The following is a 25,269-nucleotide window of genomic DNA, read 5'->3' on the forward strand; positions in this document are numbered from 1 at the left end:
GTAACAGTTCCTGCTGTGCACCCCCTGGCAAGGCTTCCAGTGCCCCAGAGTAGTGCTGCATGCTCTGAAGACCCCTTTTCCAAAGGATGCTAAGATGGTACTGGCCACCTTTTCAGACAGGAGGCCCGTTTCTACAATAGGATTGGACATCTCAGAGACTGGTTTGAAGGAATAGTGAGCTCACTGCGGGGAGATACAGAGAAGTTTGGAGTCAGATAGTGGGTGGCCTTGAATTCCGTGCCAAGGAGTTGGGCTTAATACTCAGCCAGAGGAGGGCCTTGGGGAGTTTTGAGCAGGGAGCTGGTGTGAGCACAGTGTGGAGAGACTGAGCTGCTGGGCAGCCTGTGGGATGGTGGGGAAGAGGCTACTGTGTGGTGATGGCAGCAGTGGCGAAACCACTGGGATCCGGCTGTGATTTTCATCTCGAGCCCCTGCTTGTGAACTTTTGCCCTGGGTGCACAGACCTGGTTTGCTCTGTCAGGATTTCCTGAAGCCTGGACTACATTCTCTGGTGGCACCTGAGATGGTGATGCATGGAATCTCAAGGTGACTGAGAGAGGAAAACACACATGCCCTTAAATAACCCTGAAACCTGAAGGTGAATGGCATCCCTTCAGCCCTTGCTCAGTCCTGACTACACCTGGAGGAAGTCTGTCTTTAACTCCTCTCACGCTCCCGTTTTCCTCTTGTTGATGGAGACTCAGAAGCTTAGGCTTAGGGCCTTTGGTAAGCAAAAGTCTCTGGAGAGAATTTTAACAAAATTTTTGTTTTTGTTGAATCAAGTCTCTGTGTACCAAGACGGCAAGTGGTTCTAGTTTTACCCTTGCCATAATGACATTAAACTGTATGGTTTAGGTAAGTTGTTTTCAGTAAGAAAAGTGAGTGAATTTACTAGATCATATGGAAGAAATAATAACCCACGTGATGTGTGGGTATGGCAAAAATCATGGTGGTGACATGCAGTGATTCAGCTTTGGCAAACGTTGGGTTACATGGTGGCAAAACCTGGCGTTTGCTCAATCGTCCTGCCAGTACCTGGAGAGGTTCTGGGTAGTGGGTGGTGGGGAGGGGGCTGCTGGCATCGCAGTGCCTGGGCCATTGGCGGTGGGTGGGCCTGGCTGGTCCCCCTGTTGTCCCCACCACCACCTCACAGCCCGCTCCTGCCTCTGCCCACAGAGATCCGCACGCAGCTGGTGGAGCAGTTCAAGTGCTTGGAGCAGCAGTCGGAGTCGAGACTGCAGCTGCTCCAGGACCTCCAGGAGTTTTTCCGCCGGAAAGCTGAGATCGAGCTCGAGTATTCCCGCAGCCTGGAGAAGCTGGCCGAGCGCTTCTCCTCCAAGATCCGCAGCTCCCGGGAGCACCAGTTCAAGTGAGAAGGGGCTCAGGGTCTGGGGCAGTGGGAGGCAATGCTGGGAGGGGAAGCAGCAAGGAAGCCAGGACTCCCTGGGGGCAGATGGTGGGCTTTTAAGGCCCAGGGTCTGCAGGTGACTTTCATCTCCAGCCCTCAGTCTTCCTTGGTGTAAAGTGAGGGTAGAAATAGTTGTTACCCATAAAGATGCTGAAAGGAATACACGATGGACCAAGAGAAGCACTTGTCACAGACAGGAAGTCTCAATAAATGGTTCTGTTGTTATTATGCAACCAAGCACCAGGCTCTGCCTCCATCTGGGCCCAGGTGCCAGCCCATCACCTTTCAGGACATCCTGACTATACCCAGTTCTCCTTTATCTGGGGATCAGCCAGCTCATGTCTGCATTCCTTCAGCACAGTGGCCTCAGAATTGTTTCTGTTTGGAATAGATGCTCAAAGTATTCCTCTTCCTTCCTCCCCTGGAGGATGGTGCCAGGCTTAGTTGCTTATTTATATACACACATCCTCCAGGTCCTAATTTCTCACACCCCAAGCTCGGATTTTGAGAAGGAAAGGAGGCTTGATCCTCTTGGGCACATCTCTGGCTGAGTCCTCAAGCTGTAAATGCCCTCTAGCTCAGGACCGTGAGGGGCCAGTGGCCAAGTGCAGATAGAAGCCATGACCTTACCAGGTTGAGCCCCCTGCCTCCATCTGTTTCCCGCTCGGCCATGCTCCCTGGAGGTCCCAGCCCCTGTGAGTCATCTCTCCAGTGAAGGGCCCTCAACCCTGGGAGACCAGAGACTTGCTCCATCCTGTCTGTTCCGTTCCTTTTTCCTCTGGGTCCAATCTCTTTTTTCCTCTCGACATAGGTTTAGATTGTGGTAAACTACACATAACATAAAGTTTACCACCTTAAATATTTTAAAATGTACAAGTGTGTGGCATCAAGTGCATCCACACTGCTGTGTAATCATCACCCCCATCCTTCGCCGGAGCTCATTTCACTAATGTGAAACTCTGCACGCCGCATTTCCCCTTCCCACCCCTGTCCTGGAACTCACCCTTCTGCTCTCTGTCTCTATGAATCTGACTGCTCTAGGGACCTCAGGTATGTGAGGCATACAGTGTTGGTCCTTTTGTGACTGTGGCTTATTCCGCTTTGCATAATGTCCTCAAGGCTCACCCGTGTTGTGACATGTGTCAGAAAGGCCTCCTTTTAAGAGTGAACGAGACTCTGTTGTGTGTAGACTACCCTTTGTTCAGTTGTGTCCCCACTTCTCTCTCTGTGTTTTGCCTTCTACCCTGGCCAGGGAGCGCTCTTCCTTCAAGCTCCCCTCAACATCTCCTTACCTGGGCGCCTCAGCACTGTGAGCTCTGAACTTCTGTGCCTTCTTCCCTTGACCTTTGGGGAGAAGAAATGCCTTATTAAAGGGCAACAATTTATTACATGTTTGCAAATGCCATGCTCGTTTTCCCACCCAATCACATCTGTTCAAACTTTCATTGCAGGAGGATACTTCTGTTAATAACTTCCTCCCAGGCACTGTCTGGGCCCTTTCATACATAATCTCATTTTTCTGATGTTTTGGAAGAAGCATGTACTTTTTTAAAAGATAAAAGTAAAACACTTTTTGTTACAAATGCAGAAAAGTAAAAGAAAAAAATCACTCACCTGCCATTCAGAAGCTCATGCTTTGGTTCCTTTTCGTGACTGTCTTTTAGTAACAACAACAGTAATAATTTATTGAGCACATTGACTGAGCATTTGCTTTGAGTCAGATCAGTATCCCATCTTAGAGATGACAGAAAGGCTTGTACAAACATGTCTGTGGGCCAGTTATTGGGAAGTGACAAATTTGAACCTTCACTCTCATTCTGCCTCCTTGGCCTGAGATGAGAAAGGCCTGGGTGTGGTCTGAGAGCAGCCGTGGGCTCTGAACACTCGGCTGAAACCACAGACTCAGACACACGTACAGAAACCCACATCTCTGGCTGGGCTGTTACGGGAGCCATTCAGGCTGCGTGGTTGGGCTGGAGCTCAGCTTCCACCCCTCTCCTTCCTCTTGATTTGGATTCAGCTCCCTCTTCCTGTTCTCAGTGTGGACACGGGGGAGGGAGGTACTGGGGGAGCATGTGCAGGGGTACCCTGTTCCTTCGCATTGCCTGTAATGAGCTCAGTCAGCCCCTCATGGCTTCATTAACTGAGGCCGCTAGACAGAATGGGAGCCCCAGCTGGCAGTCGGGCCCAGCAGGCTGCTGGACACACCATGAAAGTCTAATTAGGGTGTGGCCAGGCCAATGCAGCTGCTGTGGGCCCTGGGCACCAGGCCGATGTGTCTGCAGAGTCCCCCCATTCCTTTTGGAAGCGTGAGTCTCCAGGGCATGCCTGGATTTGCGCTCTGACCCCAGGGCCAACCAGCCTGACCTCTGGTTGCCTCTTATTTGGAGCTCAGTGCACAAGGTCTGGACTGTGCTCTGGGTGCTTCATTCTGGCTGTCTAGAGAAGCCTTGTCCTGCCATCTTGTAGGCCCTTCATTAAGAAGGTCCACCTATCTGCCAGGTAGCCTCTCAGGGTGAGGGGGGCGGTGCCCAGGCCCAGGTCTGGTCATGTTATTCCCACTGCACAGTCCATCTGGGCTCCTATAACAAAGTATTCTGGACTGGGTGGCTTGTAAACAGCAATGGTTTTCTCGAAGTTTTGGAGGCCGGAAGCTGGAGATCAGGGTGCCGGTGGCGGCATGGCGAGGTTCTGGTGAGCTCCCTCCTGTGACTTGTAGACGCTGATACTCCTTGTGTCCTCATGGAGTGGAGGACAGAGAGAGGAAGCAAGCTCTAGAGAGTCTTTCGAGGGCGCTGATCCTATCATGAGGGCTCCCTTCTTCCCCCATGACCTAATTTAATCCTTCTTATCTGCTAAAGGCCCTACCTCCTAACACCATCACATTGAGAGTAGAGTTCAACATGTGGCTTCTGGGGGAATACAGACACTCAGTCCTCAACAGGAACTCATGTCTCTTGCGCCAAGTCTAATGCTCCTACTTTGCTCTATGGGTTCTGTCTTTCTAAGGCCCCAGCTGCTTCCTCTCCACCTGGGCAGCTGAAAAATTTCCAGCTCCCCTGGGAATGCGCAAGAGGAGTCTGGGCTAGACTCACCCAGGCTGAGTTCCATGTGGCAACCCCGTTCAAGAAAAAGCTCAGCCTATGGCCCTGAGGGTTCACCTGTGGCAGGTTGAACTTTCAGAAAACAATACCATCACGTGTGTCTTCTTCCACCATCACATATTTCTGTTCTAACACACCTTTTTCAAAGCACTCTGACTTCTTTCTCTCTTATAATCCTCATGATAACCCAGGGATGTAGTGAGGGAGTCATTGGTTTTATCTCAAACCATCTGATCACCAGGCAAGCTAAGTGGAATGTTACCAAAGGATACACCATGAGCTTCTGAGTGAGAAAACCCAGGGCTCCTGACTTTCAGCTCAGACTTCTCTCCCCAAGAAGTCACATGGGTGTATATCAAGCATCTCTTGTTTTCCTAGACCGTACTTCTTGCTGAAGACACATGCATGAACGAGACACAATCCCTGCTCTTTCTCTCTTATGAGTACACAGCTTGAGCACTGTCCATAGGTGATGTGGTTTGGGCAGACTCCCCGTCCCTATGGCCCTGCTCTTTGAACCCTGCCATCTGCTTGCTCCTCAGGCCTAGCATTTAGGTGTCACTTCCTCTGCAAAGCTTTCATGAGTCTAACCTGGTGCCCTCCTGTGTGTGTCCACAATATTCTGCACTTGTTGATTCAGCCAGTATTTACTGAGTACCCACCAATGCCCGGTGCTGGCTTATAATGGCAAACAAGACAGACTTCGTTACTGCCTTGGTGGGATTTACCATCTCGTGGAGGAGTGAGATGTGGCATCAAACATATGCAAATAAATGAAAGACAGCCTGCCATCAAATGATTGCTAGGATGGAATGATTGCTAGAGTCCAGGCTGGAAGGTCTAAGACAGCTTCCCCCATCTTTCCTGGCACTTTGGTGAAGACAGCTATACGCTGGGCTCAGCTGGGCTGCTACCCTCTCTACATGGGGTCAGAGTCTCACTTCAGCCATGGGAGCTCAGGGTCCCGAGGTGGCAGTGGGGGAGCTGCAGTCTCTTTGAATACCCACCTCCATCCCCTGCCCAGATTCTGTTGATCAAAGTGGTCTGAGCTCCAGCTCAGCTTCAAGAGGAGGGAAAACAAAGTCTTGCTTTCACTGGAGGACCCTCAGAGGATTTGCGGCCTCTTGAATCCTCCACGCTGAGCTAGAATGGCAGTCAGGGAAGGCTGCTGGAGGAAGTGACATTTAAGCAAAAACATGAGCTGAGGGTTGAGAAGAAGCAGCGGGGGACAGTGTGCAGGGAAGAGAGGCCAGTGGTTCTGGAACTGTGATGAGGGAAGCCATAGCCGCTGAGGCATCTTCAGTAGGGAGTAGCATGATCTAATTTCCATTTTTAAAAGGTCACCCTGGCTTGGAGGGGGCAAGAGTGACGCTGAGGAGACCAGTAGGCTGATAGGAGTATAGCTCTCCGGGAAGGCATGATGGTGGCCTGGGTGACAGCAGAGCAGAAAGAAAGTGGACAGGTGCTGGGAACTCTCTCAGAGGTGGAACTGAGAGGAATCCATATTTGACCTGAGATGAAGGGACTTCAGGAGATGTGGCAGAAGATGCCACCCTGTGTTGTAATTATCTGTTTTCCTTGTCTGCCCCTCTTTTGACAATTGGGCCGCCAGCTCCAAGATGGCAGAAGGGGTGGCTGTTGACCTGGGGTCTCTAGCACCTGGCATCAGCCCTCACTGGATGTTTATTGAATGAATGAAGGTCAGACGGTAATTAGAGTGGCTCTGGGCTAGGGGTGGTGGGAGTCAAGGAAGGGGACATTTGTCTTCTGGCTGCGTTAGGAGCTTGGGGAGGCTATTTGGGTGAAGGGCCACGCACTCTGGTAGCTGGCACAGGTACAGAGTTGCTGAGAGGACAGTGTGGATTTTACAGTGGTCTCTCTGACGAAGGAATCAGGGCCTGCACTCTAGTTTACCAAGTGTGGTCCTGACCAGCAGCTTTGGCGTCCCCGTCCTCTGGGGACTTGTCAGAAATGAGAAGCCCTTAGCTTCCCCTCAAACGTGCTGAATGAGAAACTCTGGGGGTGGGGCCTAGCAGCCTGTATTTTAACAAGTCCTTCAGGGGATTCCAATGGCCATTCACGTTGAAGAGTTGCCCAAGATGATGACTTTCTAGATGATAAACTGTTTACAATTCACTGTCAACCTATGCCAGCCTTCCACATCCCTCAGCTCCCCCAGGGTAAAATCCATAATCCAGTGCCCTTTTGCAGCCAGGCCTGACCTAGACTGGCCTTGCCCATTTTGAGGCCTGGAGCTGGGAGCCCTTCATGAGCAGCAGCATGGCAAGCGGCACACGGGGGCGTAAATCCTTCCTCTGAAGATATGTGGGTATCCTCCAAACAACCCAGGTAGTTCTAGGAAACTAGGGGTTTCCTGGAACTAGAACTTCTTCTTTCTGCAGAGAAGTGTTTTCTGAAACACCAACACTTTGAGATGTCTGGTCAGAGGGAGGGGAGGTGAGGAGAGAAAAAATGAGTAGAGGTGAAAGACTGCCTGCTCCTTACCTCCCCTCGCAGATTCCTGATGGGCCTTAGGACATGGGAGACTCTGAGAGATTCTACAGTAAATAAGCCTGTTGACTTCTTTCTGAAGCTGTTAGACCACAGAATTCTCCCTCCCCAGTGTGTGCATGTGTGGACAGTCACTCAGTCGTGTCTGACTCTTTGTGACCCCATGGACTATAGCTCAGCAGGCTCCTCTGTCCATGGAATTTTCCAGGCTAGAATACTGGAATTGGGTGCTGTTTCCTACTCCAGGGCATCTTCCCAACCCAGAGATCCAACCTGTGTCTCTTTGTGTTTCCTGCGTTGGCTGGCAGATTCTTTATCACTATGCCACATTTTTTATAAACCAAACTAGCACTCTCTGGGACCCAGTCTGAAAAGCTCCGTTGAGACAAACTCTGGATTCCCCTTTGGAATGTTAGAGCTCCATGCAAACAGTGTGGGAGGTGAGAGAGTCCCCTTCTATTTATGACTCACTCAGTTTTTGAAACCCCTGACCTTCTGGGGAAATACCTGATGAAAATGCTCTCTTCGGAAATTAAGTATTGGTTGCTAGTATTTGGACAGCTGTGATAAAAGGAACGGGGACTTCTATTCAAATATGTTTAAGATGGGGAAATTCAGAGTGTGGAAGAAGCTGGAAGGTGGTTGGCCAGTCAATGAATGATGTTTAATATTCTCTGTGAAGTAGGTTTGGAGCATCTCAGCTTCACAGGGGAGTTGAGAAGGTGGATTCAGTGAGTAACCAACTTGATTGCCAAGAAAACGCTTCTTTGGGGGGATGTTTTGTTTCCACAGATGTAGCATTTCCCTAAAAAGATGCTACAATTTAGACTTAACCTTCCAGGTGAGTCCTGGGGACAGAAGGACTTCTGTAGTGAGTAAATTGAGCCTGTCGATGTGCAAAGGGTTCAGAATGGAAAGGTTTGCTGAGACTGAGGTGGGGACGATGGGCGAGGTCCTCCAGGTGGGACCCGCATCTCATAGCTGCTGCTGTCGCTGTGGTTCCTGTCGCACCAGTGAGGGCTTTCCAGCAATGCTCTCCAGAGCTGGTGTTCTCCTGGGCCGGGTTGCCCGATGAGTCCTTCCCGAGGGCTCTGTGTCTGTGCTGTGCAGGTTGTTTAATCTTTCAGATACCTCCCCGCCCCCACAACGTCCACATCACTGAGTGTGAGGTCTCTACTAGATGTTCTACATGCATTATCTCGTTTAACCTTCATGGTAGACATTGTGACCTTTGAGGTAGGTACTGTCTCTGTCTTTGTAGTTGGAAATATTGAGATTTAGAGAAATTAGTAATTTGTCCAGAAGGACACAGCCAGAGCAGGTAAGTGGCAGAGCTAAGATTCTAATCTTGGTTTAACTAGCTCCATAATGCAAAACTGCTTCTGGCTGCATGACTCTGGGTGTGCCCCTCGCTGCTCTGGTTTGGGTTCATGTTTCCTGAGAGTCACCCATCAGCCCAGACCACATCCTCCTTGTGTGGGTATCATAGGGCCTCTTCTTCTCCTGCTGGTCAGCTCATGCTTGTCACCCCTGGGCCAGCTCAGGGCTCACCTCCTCTGCACAGCCCCATAGTCAGCGGCTCCTCCCCTGGCCTCCCACAGGAGGCTTTCCTGGAGCTCGGGTCAGATTATTAAGGAATGATCCAGTTCGTGTGTCTGGTTCTCCCACTTGAAACTGCCAGCTGCTTGAAGGCAAGGGACCATTTCTAGGCAGTCTCCCCCTCTCTCTCTGACATACAGATAGAAGCTCTATCAAAGGATTTTGAATGAATAACTGAAAAGACCAAGATACTACCGAAAACTTCCTTCAGAAATGGAAGGAAATAGACTTACCTTGTGCGGCTGCACAGCAGAGACGTGAGGTCCAAGGATAACATTTTCAGAAAAGCAGATTTTCACTCAACCTTGAGAATGTTCCTGTAGCCAGAACTGTCCAGCATTAAAGGGGCTGCCTTGGGAGGTGTGAGCTCCCAGTCCATAAAGGTGTATGCACAAAGGCCAGGTGTTTTAGGAACACATGTCTGTAACATGAAGGCTAGTTAGATGGATTGGTGTTTCTCAAGATGAGGGAGGCATCGTCCATAGCCCATGAGCCATAAATACTGACTGATTAGTCAATCCTCTTCTACTCTTTGTGGTTACAGTTTGTTTCCAGTGTGTTGCTAACGCCTCTCTAACCCCCCTTTTAACCAACAGATGGCAAACCCAGGGCATCAGCATCTGCCCAGGATTGAAAGACACTGTTTTGAACTTACTTTTTCAGTTACCTTCTCTTTAGGGCAAGTGATGCTGTTTTTAAAAACTTCTTATTTTAACCAAGACTGGGGAAAGCCCTTTGTAAATAAACCCATTTAAGTAAAAAGAAGCAATGAGCAGGGAGGTGTGTTGTGCAGGGTGGCAGAAATCCAGAAGCAAGCATAAGACACCCTGAGGGCCCCTGGCTCTTGGGAAGTGAACATCTTTCATCTCTGCTGTCTCCATCCTCCACCTTTGTCTTTGTTGCTGGGAGGGATTTTAAGGCAGGAGGGTCAGCCTCTTGAGTAGTCCTGGCAGTGGTTATATCCCCTTTTCCTCCTAGTTTTTCCTTCTGGGCCCTCCCCAGATCCTACACCCAGTGTCCTGGAATCTTCAGAGACTCATCAGCAACTTCCAAAGTATTAACCAGGACATGATTTACTTATATTTGGATACCTGGGGGAGGGCATGGCAACCCACTCCAGTATTCTTGCCTGGACAATCCCATAGACAGAGGAGCCTCGAGGGCTACAGTCCAAGGGGTCACAAAGAGTCAAACATGACTGAAATGACTTAGTACACGTGCATGAATGCTTAATATACGTAGATACATGCCTATCACTTCAATTTTATTTTAAAAATGAACAATAGATATTGTAATAAAGGTAAAATTGTGGTAATTAAGTAGTATGCAGTAACTATTGTTACTAATAATTAACAAGCAGTAGTATGCAGGGGTTTAGTTTTGACTCCATTCCATTAAGCAAAGTGGATAATAATGACCTTCCAAGATTATATAGCTCCTTACACTTTGCAAAGGACTTCCCCAGTCTTTGGCTGCTTAAATACTCCCAGAATCCTGGTGGGGCTTGGGGAGTCAGGGACGGTGTTGTCATCCCCATCTAACAGGCAAGGGACCCAAAGGCTAGCCAGGGTGGGTCCCGCTTAAGATCCCATACTGATTGGTGAAAGAGCTGACCAGAGGAGCTGTGGGTCAGCACCATTTGTCTGCAGAGTGCTGCACACACTATGGGATGCACCCATTTGGCAGGTGGATAAACCAAAGCGAAAGGAGAAGATGAGGTTGCCCGGACATTGCCTAACGAGGCAGGGCCTTTGTCCTGGTACTCAGAGTCCGTTCAGCAAGTCAAAAGGCAGCTCAGCAGTGCTGCTGGGCACTGGTTCAGTGTGCCTGCACTCTGAGGTGTGAGGACTGAGCCAGCGAGCAGGTGACTAATTCTACGTTAGGGTGGAGGAGGCAGGTGGGGCATCTCTAGGCCACTGGCCCCTGGCCTTGAAATACTCGTGAGGGTTTCCTAGGGGAGAAGGTGGTAATGGGAGGAGGAAAATCAATATTTATAGCAAACCTACTGTGGGCCCTACATCCACATACAGCAGTCAGTGAATTTCCCCAGTGACCTGGTGACTTGCTGGTTGTAATAACAGTGATGCCAATAATAATTATCATTAGTATCATATGCTGGGTTTGATGCTGAGAGTGTCTCATGAATTTCCTCATTTAATCCTTAAAGCACCTAATTAGTTAGCTGTTATACACCCTGCTTTACAGATAAGGAAAATAAAAGGTTTAGCTAGCTTCCCAAGTCCACCCAGATGGTGAGGGGCAGAACTGGGTATTTGGAGCCCAGCCTTTGATGCCATAGCACCCAGCATGGGTAAGCAGAACCTGCTTCAGCCAGGTGACTCAGTTAATACAGTTTTTCCCTTTTGGATTGACTGTCTCAGGGCTGGCATCAGCTGAAGGCAGCTTCTAAGTCAGCAGACTGCAGCTGAGTGAAGGGGTTGCCCTAGCCCCAAAGCCTCACACCGGTTGTCTGCCACCAGGCGACTCCCAGGCAAAGCCCCAATCACACTCTGCCCCTTCACCTGGGCAGCTGCTCTGCCTCCCACGTGGTCTTCCCGCCCAGTGACCATATCACTGGTCCATTCAGAACCTTCATTTGACCTTGACTTTCGAAGCCCTTCATGGTCTGGCTCCTCCCTTCCTGCCGCAGCTGCCTCCTCTTCACTACATCCTGCATCACCCCTGCCCAAGCCCGACAGAACTTCTTCGGCCCCGGAACATCTATGTCCTGTCTGACCTCACAGCTTCACACTCAGCCTTCTCTCTGCCTGCAGAATGTGCCCGTCTTTGCATGTCCCTCCCAGCAAACTCTCGCATGTACTTCAAGCCCACTGCATATGTTTCCATGATTCCCCATCCACCCTGAGGCAGAATAAGCCTCTCCCTCCCCGCCTCCTCTGAGGTCCCCTTTCTTAACAGCATAACAAAGGAGGCGTCTGGTACTCTCCTCTGATGAGCATCCCTCCCTTCTTCTCCTGATAACAAGACCTTGATTTTCCTCTGGGGAATCATTCCTCAACAATAGTGAGTCTGTGACCAGCACTGCACCCTCTTGGTCACGGCACTTTAATCTAGCAACATGCAATTCCAGGACTTTTGGTGGAACGACTGAGGTGTGAGGTGTGAGGGGTCAGAGTACTTGCCATTTGGAGAGGGTCTGCCTGAGAGCGAAGCCAGCGCAGAGAGACAAAGGCAGAGCCCAGAGACAGAGCAGTCTTGCTGACCTTCCTTCAGCCTCTGGATGTAGCAATGCCTCTTTACAATTTTTTATTACAATTTTTGACCCTTAAAATTTTTCTTCCTCCCATTACTGCTGTTTTTGTTTAAGTCAGCCTGAAGTAAGTTTTTCTGTCACTTCAACTAAAGGAGTTCTGACAGTGGCCGCAAGAATTCTTGGTTTGGCTTAAGTTTGGCTGCTAGATTGTGAGCCTTCTCAAGGCTCATCCAGTCATCTTTTTAATTCCCTGGGATTGGACAGTTCCCGGCATGTGGCAGATACTCAAAGGATATTAGAAGAGTGAGTGAATGAGTGAATGGCTCTAGAGGGATACAGGGAGATACGAGGGATGGTTCCTGCCCTCACAGGGGCTAAGTGATGACACAAGCCCACACGCGGGAAGGACGACTGACGAGTGAATTAAGCAAGAAGATAAAATGTCATCCGGAAGTAACTGTGTAAGAAGATTGACGTGAGCGGTTCAGATGGAACACTGAGTGGCTCTCAGATGACCCCTGGAGGAAAGGCCTTTGAAGTAGATTTTGCTGCGTGGAGTAAGGAGGGGAAGGCATTCCAAGTGAGTGAAGGCAAAGAAGCGAGGTAGGAATGCCCATGACCCCGGAAGAGCTACCCCTCTTCCCAGGCTTCAGCAGCCTCCCTTCCCTGTCTTAGAGGCTAGATACATAAATAGGGAGGTAATAGCCATTCACCATTTTCATTTTTGTGCTTCTTGTTATCAAATAAGTTGTGGGATTAGAGAAAAAAAATCCTTTGTGAGATCACATGTGTACCTTTGGTTTTGAAACATATACTGGCTGTTGCCATAGAGGTCTGAAAGGCCCTCACTGGCCACTCCATCACTCACCCACCCATTTCGATAGATGAGGCAGGAAAGCCTCAGAGGGTTTGAGCTGCAAGCCCAAGAACACACAGCCAGTTAGCAAAGTAGGGCCACAAGCTGAAGCATGCTCCTCAACTCCCAGTAAAATGGCCTCAGATTCCTTAAGGGCGAAAAATAAATAAGCCAAGAAACCATTCCTGGCTCAGAGCTTCCCCTACTTACTGCCTGGAGCAGAGAGGGGGTTAAGGGGAAGAGCTGGACTGGCGGCAGATTGGCTGGGCCTCCAATGCCAGCAGAGGAGGTCAGACTTTATCCTCCATGTCAAGGTCCATTTGCTTCCCTCATGAACCCCAGGGAAGATGCCTAAGTTACCACTCAAACTCTGCTCAGACTCTTGATCCACCTGGGGTAGCAGCCTATGATGGGTTGAATTAAGTCCTCCCAAAATCTACGGTTGCAGTCCTAAACCCTCCAGTACCTGAGTGTGACCTTGTTTGGAGATAAGGTCTTTCTATCAGAGGTAATCAAGTAAAGATGAGGGCATTAGAGTGGGGCCTAATCCAACATGACTAGTGTCCCTATAACATAAAGAGAGGGGATTTTGGACATAGACACACATCCAGGGAAAACATCATGTGAACATGAAGGTGAAGGCCAAATGCCAAGGGACACCAAGGATGGCCAGCCCACCCCCAGAAGCTGTGGGAAGAACACAGAACAGGGAGGCTCCCCCACAGCCTTCAGAAGGAACCACCCTTGCCAATGTTTCGATCCCAGACTTCTAGCCTCCAGAGCTGGGAGACTGTACACTTCTGCTGTTGAAGTGAGTCATTTGTGGTGCTGTCTGGACACACAGCAGCCTGGTGTCCAGCAATATACCACCTAGACGCTCATCCTGCCCTTCCAGCCCTGGCCCACTCTGCCCCCCTGGCCAGGCCTCCGCCCCTCGTCCACCTGCTTTGCCCTCGGGGACTTCTGGGGATTCTCCCCTTGATCCCTCGGCCACCACCGTACACCCTACCCGTTTTTCTGGTCCCAGCTCATCCTTCTAGGCACTTTTCTCCTATCTGCCAATTGTGTGCCCAGACCTTCCTGGCACCAGAGAAACAGTGAACAAGATAGACCTAAACTTTGTTTGCCTGTATCAGTCTTATCTGAGGAAGGGCAGGAGACAGCAAGGATATTGCTGTAAAACAAAAAAGAAAGAAAAAGACAGACATAAGCTATAAAGGAGTCAAAGACAGAAACAAAAAATAAATGAAGTGGGTGGATGCCAGGAATGGTAGTGGTTTAATAACAATAAAAATAGGGTAGTGTGCTAGAGACCAGGGAGCCGCTGGGGGGCAGAGAAGGGCTCAATGAGGAGAAAGTTCTCAGCTAAGTTCTCAGGGACAAGAGGGACCAGGTCTCAGTGACAGGAGGAACCGCCACCTTCCCTGGGTGAGGTGCACACCCCCACCTCTGCCATTAGAGACTGGGGACACACCATGCATTTCTCCTTCGTAGCTCTTATCACTGACGCCATTTCCTGTCTAGTTATGGGCTTATTTGGTTGTCTTCTGAGGCCCCTACTGGACTGTAAGCTCCATCAGTCAGGGAGCATGACTCATTTTACTTCCCACTGTCTGGCACAAAAGATGGCACCCAGTTGATATTTGCATAATTAATCATTCATGCTCTCAGCAAGGACAAGGAATACCAAATCCTCCTTGGGGCAACTTAGGTAGCAAGAGGTTAAGCATACTTCTTGGGCCCCAGAACTGATTGAGAGAGTGCTTTCCTGAGCTCTGCTGGCAGCCCCCCAAGCAAGCCCGGTGCAAGACCCGGGAATATCTTGGAAGGGAGCAGGAAGCCAGAGGCAGGGACTCAGCATCTTGGGGATGGGATGAGCTTCAGGGGCTCCCCTCCCTCCTAGAGGGTCCACCATCCCAAGGCAGTGGATTTGCATTCATCTGCAAAGCGGGGCTCAGCAGGCCTGAAAGTGGGTACTGTTTGCTAAGCAGAATTTTTCGGCCCCCAGCCGGGAAGTGGGAGAAGCTGGCTCACTGCTGATTTCATTTTCCCAACTCGCCAGCTTGGCAAGGCCTAGCTCCTCTAGCTGCAGTCACTTGGAGCCTCATACCTAGTTCTCCTAGCCAAGGAAAGAAAGCTGTGACTCACCAGAAATTGTCATTGCTATTTTCTGGCTGTAAAAAGGAAAACACACACGTATATGTGAAAGTTCTCGATTTTACCTCAGCTCAGCAGCTTCCACGTGCTGCATAGATACAGAGATGCAGGACTGGGAAAGCAGAAAAGCCCTCAGGATGTACCATAGAGGACAGAGCGCCTGCCCACATTAATTTTGGCATCTTCCCGAAGTGTGGCTGCAGCGGGCGAAATGGCTGGAAATGTGGAGAGCTGGGTCAAAGGGGTCCTGTTTTCAAAAGGGACAAGGAAAGAGAAAAGAGAAAGTCAGTGTCCCCTGAAAAGAGAAAGTCAGTATCCAGCTCTGCCATCCCTGGCCTGCATGCTTCTTCCTGCGGTCCAGGTACACTGCAGATGGCCAGTGGGATGGTAGCCATTGCGCTGGCCAGAACTCTTGGGACTCTGCTCCTGCCCCCGCCTCTGCCTTGCTTCCTGGGCTCCAGCCACACTGGCCTTTTCTCAGTTCTTTAAATGCCCCAAGCTCCCTGTCCCCCAGTGAGCCATTGCCTGTCATGTTCCCTCTGCCTGGAACCCTCTCCCCCGAGCCCACCTTCATCTGGCTCCCCCATCTCTTCCTTTAGAGCCCAGCTGAAAGGTCCTCTCCCTTAGGGACACTTCAGTGACCCCAGAAATCAGGCCAGGTCCCCTTGTTGTGGGCCCTCTTGCACCACACTCTCTTCTCTAACACTTTGTGCAATTGTGACTTCATCTGCACGTATTGAACGCTCTGGGGGTTACCTGTCTCCCTGCTGGACTGTGAGCTCCGTGGAAGTGGGAACTGTGTCTCTTATCCTTCGTGTTATGTCCCTGGAGACTGGTCCATGTGAAATATTCGATCAGAGTGTATCAAGTGGGTGAACTGCTGAGTGACCGTGAGCGAACGATGGTGGAGGCGTTTTCTGGTGTTTAACACCAAGGTTGACAATGTGGTCTGAGTAGCCAGGCCATAGAGGTTAAGGGACCTACATACAGTCACACAGGCAGTATGGACGCAGGGGAAGACCCACACCCCAGCCAGGTCCAGGCATGCTTCTGTTTTACTGTGTCTCTCTGTCTCGCTGACTAGGCCCCAGTCTTTGGCCCTTCCCTCTTCCTCCTGATGTGGTGAGAACCAGGTGCCATTGTGGCAGGATCACAGATGGCAGCTCTCCACAGAGTAGTCAACTCTTCCCTGACCCTGGCTGTGGACAGCCCTGTTCACTCCAGTCTTTTAGTCTTACAGGTGAGCTGCCCCATAGGAGGGGAGCCAGGGCTGGGAGAAGGCAGGGTGAGCCAGAGCAGCCTCCTGTGTGGGGTGGACCCAGAGGATGGGCCTGCTGGTTGGAAGGCAGGCCTGGGACAGTATCTCTGCAGGGGATGGGCTCACCCCTCATCCGCATCCTGCGCTTCTTCCAGGTCACCAGGGCAGGCGGAGGCCGGCCCTGCCCCACCCCCCAGCCATAGCCTCCTGAGGATTGGCCTCTTCTGCCATGTGGCCACGTGCATTTGTAAAGAGTTCCAGGTCACCCCGTGGTTTCCAATATCATCCAAGGGCTTGTTGCCAGTGTCCACATTTGTCTCTCTAGGCCAGATACCATCCTCTGGGTGTTCCATACGCCCTTTAGAAGGAACCCATCACCTTCCCTTCCTGCTCTGCTTCTATAAGTGCCCTCATCACAGTAAATGCCAACCCTGCTCTCAGGAGCCCAACCTGGGAGACTTGAAGTCATTCTGAGCATCTTCTTCTCTCTTCCAGTCAATCTCAGGGTGCAGTCAGTTTACCACCTAAATGTTTCTTGAATCTGTTAACTTCCCTTTCGGCCCCCTCGAGTTCGTCCTCACACAGTAGCCAGAGTGAGAGTTTGAAAGTGAAATTTTACCCTTTCACTCCCTTGCTCTAAACCCCTCAATGGAGTCATGGCCAACATCAGGATGAAGATCAAACTCTCTACTGTGACTTAAAGGCCTGTGTGGCCTTTGCCTAATTCTCCAGCCTCGTTTTTCATTCCCCCCCATCACTCCAGGACACCATGCTCGAACCCCCTTAACTGTGGTTTGACTCACTAATCTGCTCTGTCTGGGCCTTTGTTCATTATATTTCTCCACCTAGAAACTCTGCCTGTCAACCTCCGTTCCAGCCTTGAGTTTTCAGTCTAGCAAGTGCTTCCCTAAGGATCCACCCATGCTTACCCTTCCGCCAGATCTGGGTGAGGGGGCCTTCTCTGCCCCATAATCTCCTTCCTGTCACTATGTTTATGAGGCTGCATCGTCACCTTCCTTTTCCTTACCTGAGTGGGAGGCTTGTACACTTGCTGTGGTCACTGGTGCATGCCTAGCCCCTCGCCTGCCTGTCTGGTATGTCCACACAGAGACCGACAATGAACGAGTGAAAGCCTGAAGGAACCAAGGCCTTCATCTTTCCAGCAGCCTCTTACCTTAGCTTGACAAGTCCTTGGGTTGCTTCCGGGTAATTCTTTCCTTGCCTCCGCTCCTTCTGCCACCCCTGCAATCCTGTGTTAGGCTGTGTTGCCTCCTGTCCACAGCCGAGGAAAGCAGCTCCTTTCTGCTCTCTTATCCAGCCTCCCTGGCCAGGTGACCTAATTAACGGTCCCCAAGCTGTCCCAGCACTTCTGCGCCCTTTCAAGATCTTTTTCCTTCCCCCTGAAACTCACCTTCTGGTGTGACTTCCATAAATTTTGCACTTTTCTTTCCCGGATACTGTTCAATTCTTGAATCCCCAGGCTGAGTTTAGCCCCTGAAATAATTTAGGTAACAACTCAGTTATCTCATCTCGCCTTTAATCTTTCCATTCCCATCACCACCTAGGAAGCAGTGGAAATAGGATGTAAACTATTTCCTTCCCAAATCCACGTCTCCCCTTGCGGTTCTTATCTTGGTTCATGTCATCAGCATCCACCCAGCCGCCTGAGATCAGATCTCAGAATCACCGTTCACATCCCGCTTCCTGGTGGTGGTCACTAAGTCATGTCCAACTCTTGCAACTCCATGGGCTGTAGCCTCCCAGGCTTCTCTGTCCATGGGATTTCCCAGGCAAGAATACTGGAGCGCGTTGCCATTTCTTTCTCCAGAGGATCTTCCCAACACAGAAATGGAACCTGGGTCTCCTACATTGCAGGCAGATTCTTTACCAACTGAGCTATGAGGAAAGCCCAAGAATACTGGAGTGGGTAGCCATTCCCTTCTCCAGGGGATCTTCCCAATCCAGGGATTGAATCTGGAACTACCTGCTTTGGAGGCAGTTTCTTTACCATCTGAGCCACCACCTCCTCTCTCTTTCTAGGAAGTCTTTGAGATTCTCATCTCTCCCGGTGAGCAGTCTCTTAAATCTGCCCTTTTCTGGCTGCCACCCAGGCCCTCATCATCTCTCTTCTCTTGGACTGGAGTCACCTCCTGATTGGTCCTCCTGCTTCCAGCACCATGCCTCTGTTCACACCCACCCACCCCTGCACTTGTCTGTCTAACCATCCATCCACCCGTCTACCTGTCCGTCCACCGTCTTCCAGTCTGCCCTCAGTGATCTTTGTAAGATACACGTCGGTTAGATCATGCCTCTGCTTAAGTAACTTCCATGACTCCCCACTGCCCACAGCAGGCATTCTTAACATTGGGTGCACGTTAGACCCTTCTGGAGAATGTTTTTAAAATACCAATACCAAGTCTCTCTCCCCCAGAGATTCCGACTTAATTGGTCTTGGAAGGGGCCTGAATCTTGGTGTTTTTAAAAAGCTTCCCAGCCTATTTTAGTGTGCAACTCGAGTTGAGAACCATATGGCCTAGATGATAAAACCCCAACTCATTAGGCTGGCATTCAGCTCCCCACAGTCAAGCCTTTAACCGATCTCCCCATCCTTATATCCTCCCCTAACACACTCAGGATTTAGCTCTCCTGCTTCTAGCTCTGCGGAGCTACTTCTTTGTATCCACAGGTCCCTCTGCCTACAATTCCATCTCTCTCTGCCCCTCTGGAAAGCTCCTACCTATGCTTCAGGACCCAGCACAAATGTGACCTTCTTGTTGGGTTTTTCTTCCATAGCATATGCTGTGTGTCAGGCATGTTTCTGGGCACTGATTATGGTAACTAAGAGGGAAACACTTCCTGCTCTCAAAGAACTTCAAGTAGGGCAATGGGTGGGGAGTGGAAGCTCCTTAAGGCAGAAATCCTCAAACCTGAGTATGCATCACAGTCCCCTGGAGGGCTGGTCAAAACACAGATGCTGGGCTCAGGGCCAAGACTTCTTATTAAGTGGTCTAGGGTAGCCCCAAGAGTTTGCATTTACAACAAATTTCCAAGTGGAGCTGATGCATCTGGGCTGGGCTCCACCTCTGAGAACTACAGTCCTAGAGTGAGGTCAGAGGCATGCTCTCCAGAGAGTATCATTTAGGCTGAGACCCAGAGACAGGGAGAAAAGTGGGGCTCATGTGCTCCGGAGGCACAGAATGCGGAAGTCCCCAGTGGGGAGAGGTTGGCAGGAAAGCACAGGGGATGATGTGAGGGGACGCAGGCGGAACTCCGCGTCTTCTCCAACTTCTCATGCAGAACGGATGCCCTGCACGTCTCCATCATAATGTTCAGCACCTTCCACTGCAATCCTTTTGCCTCACTGCCTCATTAGGAGCCCCTGGGAGGCAGGTTTGTGCCACAGTCACCTGAGACCTGACGTGGAGCAAATGCCGAGGGATTAGGAGGATAGGAGGCTTGGCTGTTGGCTTTCGGTGCCCCGGCTTTTTCTCTAGGCTGAAAGCAAAAGAGAAGATGCTTCGTTTATCTTATAGCATAATGTCTCCTTTCTTTCTCTTAGAGGTTTTTAACCTAGCTATCCTCTGTCTAAACCGAATTCCCTTCTCCCAGATTCCTGTTTTCTGGACAGATTTTTAGCCCATTTGGTGACAGAAAAGTCAACTGACCTCTCCTCACCTATCTTTCCCAAGCCCAGGGTTTGGGTGGAGTAAGCGGGGGGCGGTCATAGCTGCCTAGAGGCCCTCAGGGCTCCCCTCTCCCTTACTTCCACTTGACTTTGGGAAGATGATATGGTCATACTGGGAGTCAGCTGAATTCCCCTCCTCAAAAGTGCTGATAGTGTTGTTAAAAAGTGGATTTATCTCTGGGCTTTCTATAGAATACATTTGAATCAGTTCTGATGAGATGGATGAAACTGGAGCCGATTATACAGAGTGAAGTAAGCCAGAAAGAAAAACACCAATACAGTATATTAACACATATATATGGAATTTAGAAAGATGGCAATGACGACCCTGTATGCAAAACAGCAAAAAAGACACAGATGTGTATAACGGACTTTTGGACTCAGAGGGAGAGGGAGAGGGAGAGGGTGGGATGATTTGGGAGAATGGAATTGTAACATGTATACTATCATGTAAGAATCGAATCGCCAGTCTATGTCCGACGCAGGATACAGCATGCTTGGGGCTGGTGCACGGTGATGACCCAGAGAGATGTTATGGGGAAGGAGATGGGAGGGGGGTTCATGTTTGGGAACGCATGTACACCCATGGGGATTCATGTCAATGTATGGCAAAACCATACAGTATTGTAAAGTAAAATAAAGTATTTGAAAAAAAAAAAAAAAGTGCTGATAGGAGGCTGCGTTTCCTGAGAGAACCCTGGCCAGCCCCCAGGGGGAGCCAGGCAGGCCTGGGGGATTGGACCTTGGGCCAGGCACCCTAAGGTGATGAATGAGCCTCTGCCTCAACATCACCTTCCCACCTTGGAAAGTGGAGTAAGGGTTATAGGTCAAGAACACAGCCCTGATGCCCTGTGTGGCAACATGGGGTTATTGGTTTGACACTGGTTTCTAATTGTCCTTCACTCTTCCTGGACACCAAGGTATATACACACTTTACTGAGGCTAACAGAGGGGTCTTTGGTAAAGCACAGAGAAGACAGAAATATTTCATTTCCTAAGGAAACACTGATGCAAAGTGGCCCCAGCACTGCTCTGTGACCTTGGGAGGATTGCTTCAGCCCTCATGGTCTCTGTTGCTATTAAATGTGTTATAGGAAAACGAATTTGAAAGGGCAACACTAAGGTCAAAAGAGCTGTGGTGGGTGACAACGTAGAACATTTGTGGATGACAATTCCAATAAGCTGTCTTGGTTTCTATAGGAAAGACCAGTATCTCCTCTCGCCCGTGAACTGTTGGTATCTAGTCCTGCACCAGACCAGGCGGGAGAGCCGAGACCATGCCACCCTCAACGACATCTTCATGAACAATGTCATTGTCCGCCTCTCCCAGATCAGTGAGGATGTCATCAGACTCTTCAAAAAGGTGGGTACTTGGGCCACCTGGGTTTCTGCCCCAGGCTGGCTATGGTGAGACTGCCAAGGGTAGGGTGTGGTCTGGGAACATGGGACCAAGGGGCAGGCGTGCTGAAGGGGACAAGAGGCTGAGGATTGGACTTGGGCCCTCAGGCCCCAAGTTTGAGTCCTGGATGTGGCTGGGGTTTCAGCCACTTCAGCAACCACCACCACCACAAAAATAAAAACCTTTGCATGGTTAGGTAAGTTGTACATTCTTTCTAGGAAATCTGGAAAAATACTGATGAGCTCACACATAGAAAATAACATCACCTGAAATGTTATCTCTCGGCCATAATCACTTTGGTTGTCAAAAGAATTTCTTTATATGTGCATATGTAAATACCTTTTCTATGACTGCTTGTCTTTGTACATTTTGTAGAATATGTGTGTACTTTTCCCAAATGAGGTCAGACTGCATATGATTTTACTCCTTATGTTACCTAACAAATTGGATACCACTGTATTATAAAATTTTTCCATATCAATGAGTATAATTCCATAACATTTTGAAAGATTACATAGTATTTCATCATATAGATATACGCTAGTTTATTTAACCAATCGTTTATTGTCGAACACTTCAGTGATTTCCGTATTATTTTAAATATTGCTGCTGTGAGCGTCTTTTATATAGACCTTTGTCATATTCACTGCTATTTTTTAAAAATTTAGGTATAGTTTATTTACATTATATTCGTTTTAGGTATATAGCATAGTGAATCAGTATTTTTACAGATTGTACTCCATTAAAAGTTATTACAAGATAATGTTTATATTTTCCTGTGCTATACAGTATATCCTTATTTTTTATTTATTTCATTTATTGTAGTTTGTATCTCTTAATCTCATACCACTTATTTGCTCCTCTCCCCTTTGGCAACCAGTTGTTTGTTTTCTGTATCTGTGAGTCTGTTTCTTTTCTGCATATACATTTGTTTGTATTATTTTTTTGGATTCCATGTATAAATGATATAATACAGTATTTGTCTTTTCTGACTTATTTCATTAAGCATGATATTCTCTAGGTTCGTCCACATTGTTCCAAATAGAAGAATTTCATCATTTTTATGGCTGAATAATATTATATATATATATATATATATATATATATTCCACAAGTTTCTTATTCATTCATCATTTGATGGGCTACAGCTATTTTCTTAAGATCAATTTCTGTAACAGGAATTTTAAGGTCACAGTTTGCTCATTTGTTTGTCTATGAAACGAGGTTAAGATCATCTACTTCCCAGGGCAGTGTGAGGGTTAATGAAGTGGTGCATGTGAAGGAGGGGGCTGTTATTGACAGGTGGTTCAGGATGTTGTCTTGGGTCCAGAATTCTTAAATCTCAGGGTTCATTTTCCTGGCTGCATCATTTACTAGCTGTATGTCTTTGGGTTTGTTACTTAAACTCTCTGAGCCTCAGTTTCCTTATTTGTGAAATGGGGATAGAAATACCCACAGGGCAGCGGCTTGGGTTGAGAGGGTTGTTAATCCCTGTAAAGCATGGAAGGCAGAGCCTGGCACTGAATAAATGCTGAGGAAAGCTGGCTGTTATTATGCTAGTGGAGGAGACAATTACTATTGAAATGATACAGCTCATCCGTTCTTGCCTGGTGCCAGTTTTAGGGAAGAGGTGACATGGGATTGCCAGACACACAGAGGAAGATGCCAAGTTGGTTTGAAATACAGTCATCTCTCCCTGGTCTGTATGTGGATTGTCCGCTTTGAGGATGTCTTCTATGGCAGATTTGTAACTGCAAGCTAATTCCCTCCTGCCACACAGTCTGCTCTGATTTCTTGCTGGGGCCGTGTTTGTGAAATGTTGCTGTTGTGTCCGACTCTTTGCGATCCCATGGACTGCAGCATGCTAGTCTTCCCTGTTCTTCACTATCTCCTGGAGTTTGTTCAGATTAATGTCCATTAAGTTGGTGATGCCATCCAACCATCTCATCCTCAGCCACCCTCTTCTCCTTTTGCCTTCAGTCTTTCCCAGCAACAGGATCTTTTCCAATGAGTCAGCTCTTTGCATCAGGCGGCCAAAGTATTGGAGCTTCAGGATCATCATCAGTCCTTCCAATGAATATTCAGGACTGATCTCCTTTAGGATGGACTGATTGGATCTCCTTGCAGTCCAAGGGACTCTCAAGAGTCTTCTCCAACACCACAGTTCAAAAGCATCAATTCTTTGGCGCTCAGCTTTTTTTTATTGTCCAACTCTCACACCCATACTTGACTACTGGAAAAACCATAGCTTTGACTAGATGGACCTTTGTCAGCAAAGTGATGTCTCTGCTTTTTAATATGCTCTCTAGCTTTGTCATAGCTTACCTTCCAAGGAGCAAGGGTCTTTAAATTTCATGGCTGCAGTCACCATCTGCAGCAATTTTGGAGTCTGAGAAAATAAAGTCTGCCGTTGCTTCTACTTTTTCCCCTTCTATTTGCCATGAAGGGATGGGACTAGTTGCCATGATGGTAGTTTTTTGAATGTTGAATTTTAAGCCAGCTTTTTCACTCTTCTCTTTCACCTTCATCAAGAGGTTCTTTAGTTCCTCTTTGTTTTCTGCCATTAGAGTGGTGTCATCTGCATATCTGAGGTTATTGATATTTCTCCTGGCAATCTTGATTCCAGCTTGAGCTTCATTCAGCCTGGTGTTTCACATGATGGACACTGCATAGAAGTTAAATAACCAAAGTGACAATATACAGTCTTGACATACGCCTTTCCCAATTTTGAGCCAGTCCATTATTGCATATCTGGTTCGAACTGTTGCTTCTTGACCTGCACATGGGTTTCTCAGGAGACAGGTAAGGTGGTCTGGTAGTCCCATCTGTTTAAGAATTTTCCACAGTTCGTTGTGATCCACACTGTCAAAGGCTTTAGTATAGTCAATGAAGCAGGAGTAGATATTTTTCTGGAATTTTCTTGCCTCCTCCATCATCCAGCAAATGTTGGCAATTTGATCTCTGGCTCCTCTGCCTTTTCTAAAACCAACTTGCACATCTGAAAGTTCTTGGTTCACGTACTGCTGAAACCTAGCTTGAAGGATTTTGAGCAAACCTTACTAGCAGGCGAAATGAGCTCAGTTGTTCAATAGTTTGAACATTCTTTGGCACTGCCCTTCTTTGGGATTGGAATTAAAACTGACCTTTTCCAGTCCTGTGGCCACTGCCGAGTTTTCCCAACTTTCTGACATATCGAGTGCAGCACTTTAATAGCATCATCTTTTAGGATTTTAAATAGCTCTATTGAAATTCTGTCAGCTCCGTTAGTTTTGTTCATGGTGATGCCTCCTAAGACCCACTTGACTTCACCCTCTGGGATGTCTGGCTCTAGCTATGTGACCACACCATTGTGGTTATCCGGGTCATTAAGACCTTTTTTGTAGAGCTCTGTGTATTCTTCACATCTCTTCTTAATCTCATCTGCTTCCGTTAAGTCCTTACCGTTTCTGTCCTTTATTGTGCCCACCCTTGTGTGAAATGTTCCTTTGATATCCTGCAGGTTTCTTGAAGAGATCTCTAGTCTTTTCCATTCTATTGTTTTTATTCTATTTATTTGAAGTGTAGTCTAACTTTAATATTTGCATAAGCAAACATAATTAGGAAGGTAAATACAGTATCATAAGAAACATTCACATAGCGCTTTGCAAAGCCATACAGAAGTGATTCAGACTACTTGGTCCCATCACAGGCCCCCGCCTGCAGCCACCACCATCACATCTTTTTTCCTGGGTGAGAGGGACTCACAGAGAAAGGTCATTAGGGCCTTTAGGAAATGGAGGGTCTTTTCACGAGCTGAGCCCTGGACAAGTGAGATAAATCTTTTCAGCTCTCATTTAGGCTGACAGCAGCCTCACTTGTGATGGAGGTTAACAGGGTGGAAAATAATGAAGAAATGTCTACAGCTGAGCTCCTGGCTGCCTTGTTACCAGGCCTGTGCTTGTAGAACAAAGGAAATGACCCGGCCCCTCTGGGCCAGGGGAGAGCTGAGGATGAGCCTGATGGGCTGATTTAGCACAGTGTGGCCCCGTGTATCCTTTCAGTTATGGATGATCTCAGCATCGAGGCCCTCATCCTTACA

The 25,269-nt window shown here is 48.6% G+C and overlaps 1 protein-coding gene across 4 annotated transcripts in view; it reads left to right on the plus strand.

Annotated features, from left to right (window-relative positions):
* Positions 1 to 25,269, plus strand: part of SRGAP3 (SLIT-ROBO Rho GTPase activating protein 3) — a 247,345-nt gene that overhangs the window by 120,162 nt on the left and 101,914 nt on the right. For all 4 annotated transcript variants that reach the window (XM_018038363.1, XM_018038364.1, XM_018038365.1 and 1 more), the window contains exons 2-3: positions 1,177 to 1,369; positions 20,993 to 21,155. In XM_018038363.1, coding sequence (XP_017893852.1) covers positions 1,177 to 1,369; positions 20,993 to 21,155 — 356 coding nt within the window. The remainder of the gene's footprint in view (positions 1 to 1,176; positions 1,370 to 20,992; positions 21,156 to 25,269) is intronic.

This window comes from Capra hircus, chromosome 22 (assembly GCF_001704415.2).
Source record: "Capra hircus breed San Clemente chromosome 22, ASM170441v1, whole genome shotgun sequence".
Taxonomy (NCBI): Eukaryota; Metazoa; Chordata; class Mammalia; order Artiodactyla; family Bovidae; genus Capra; species Capra hircus.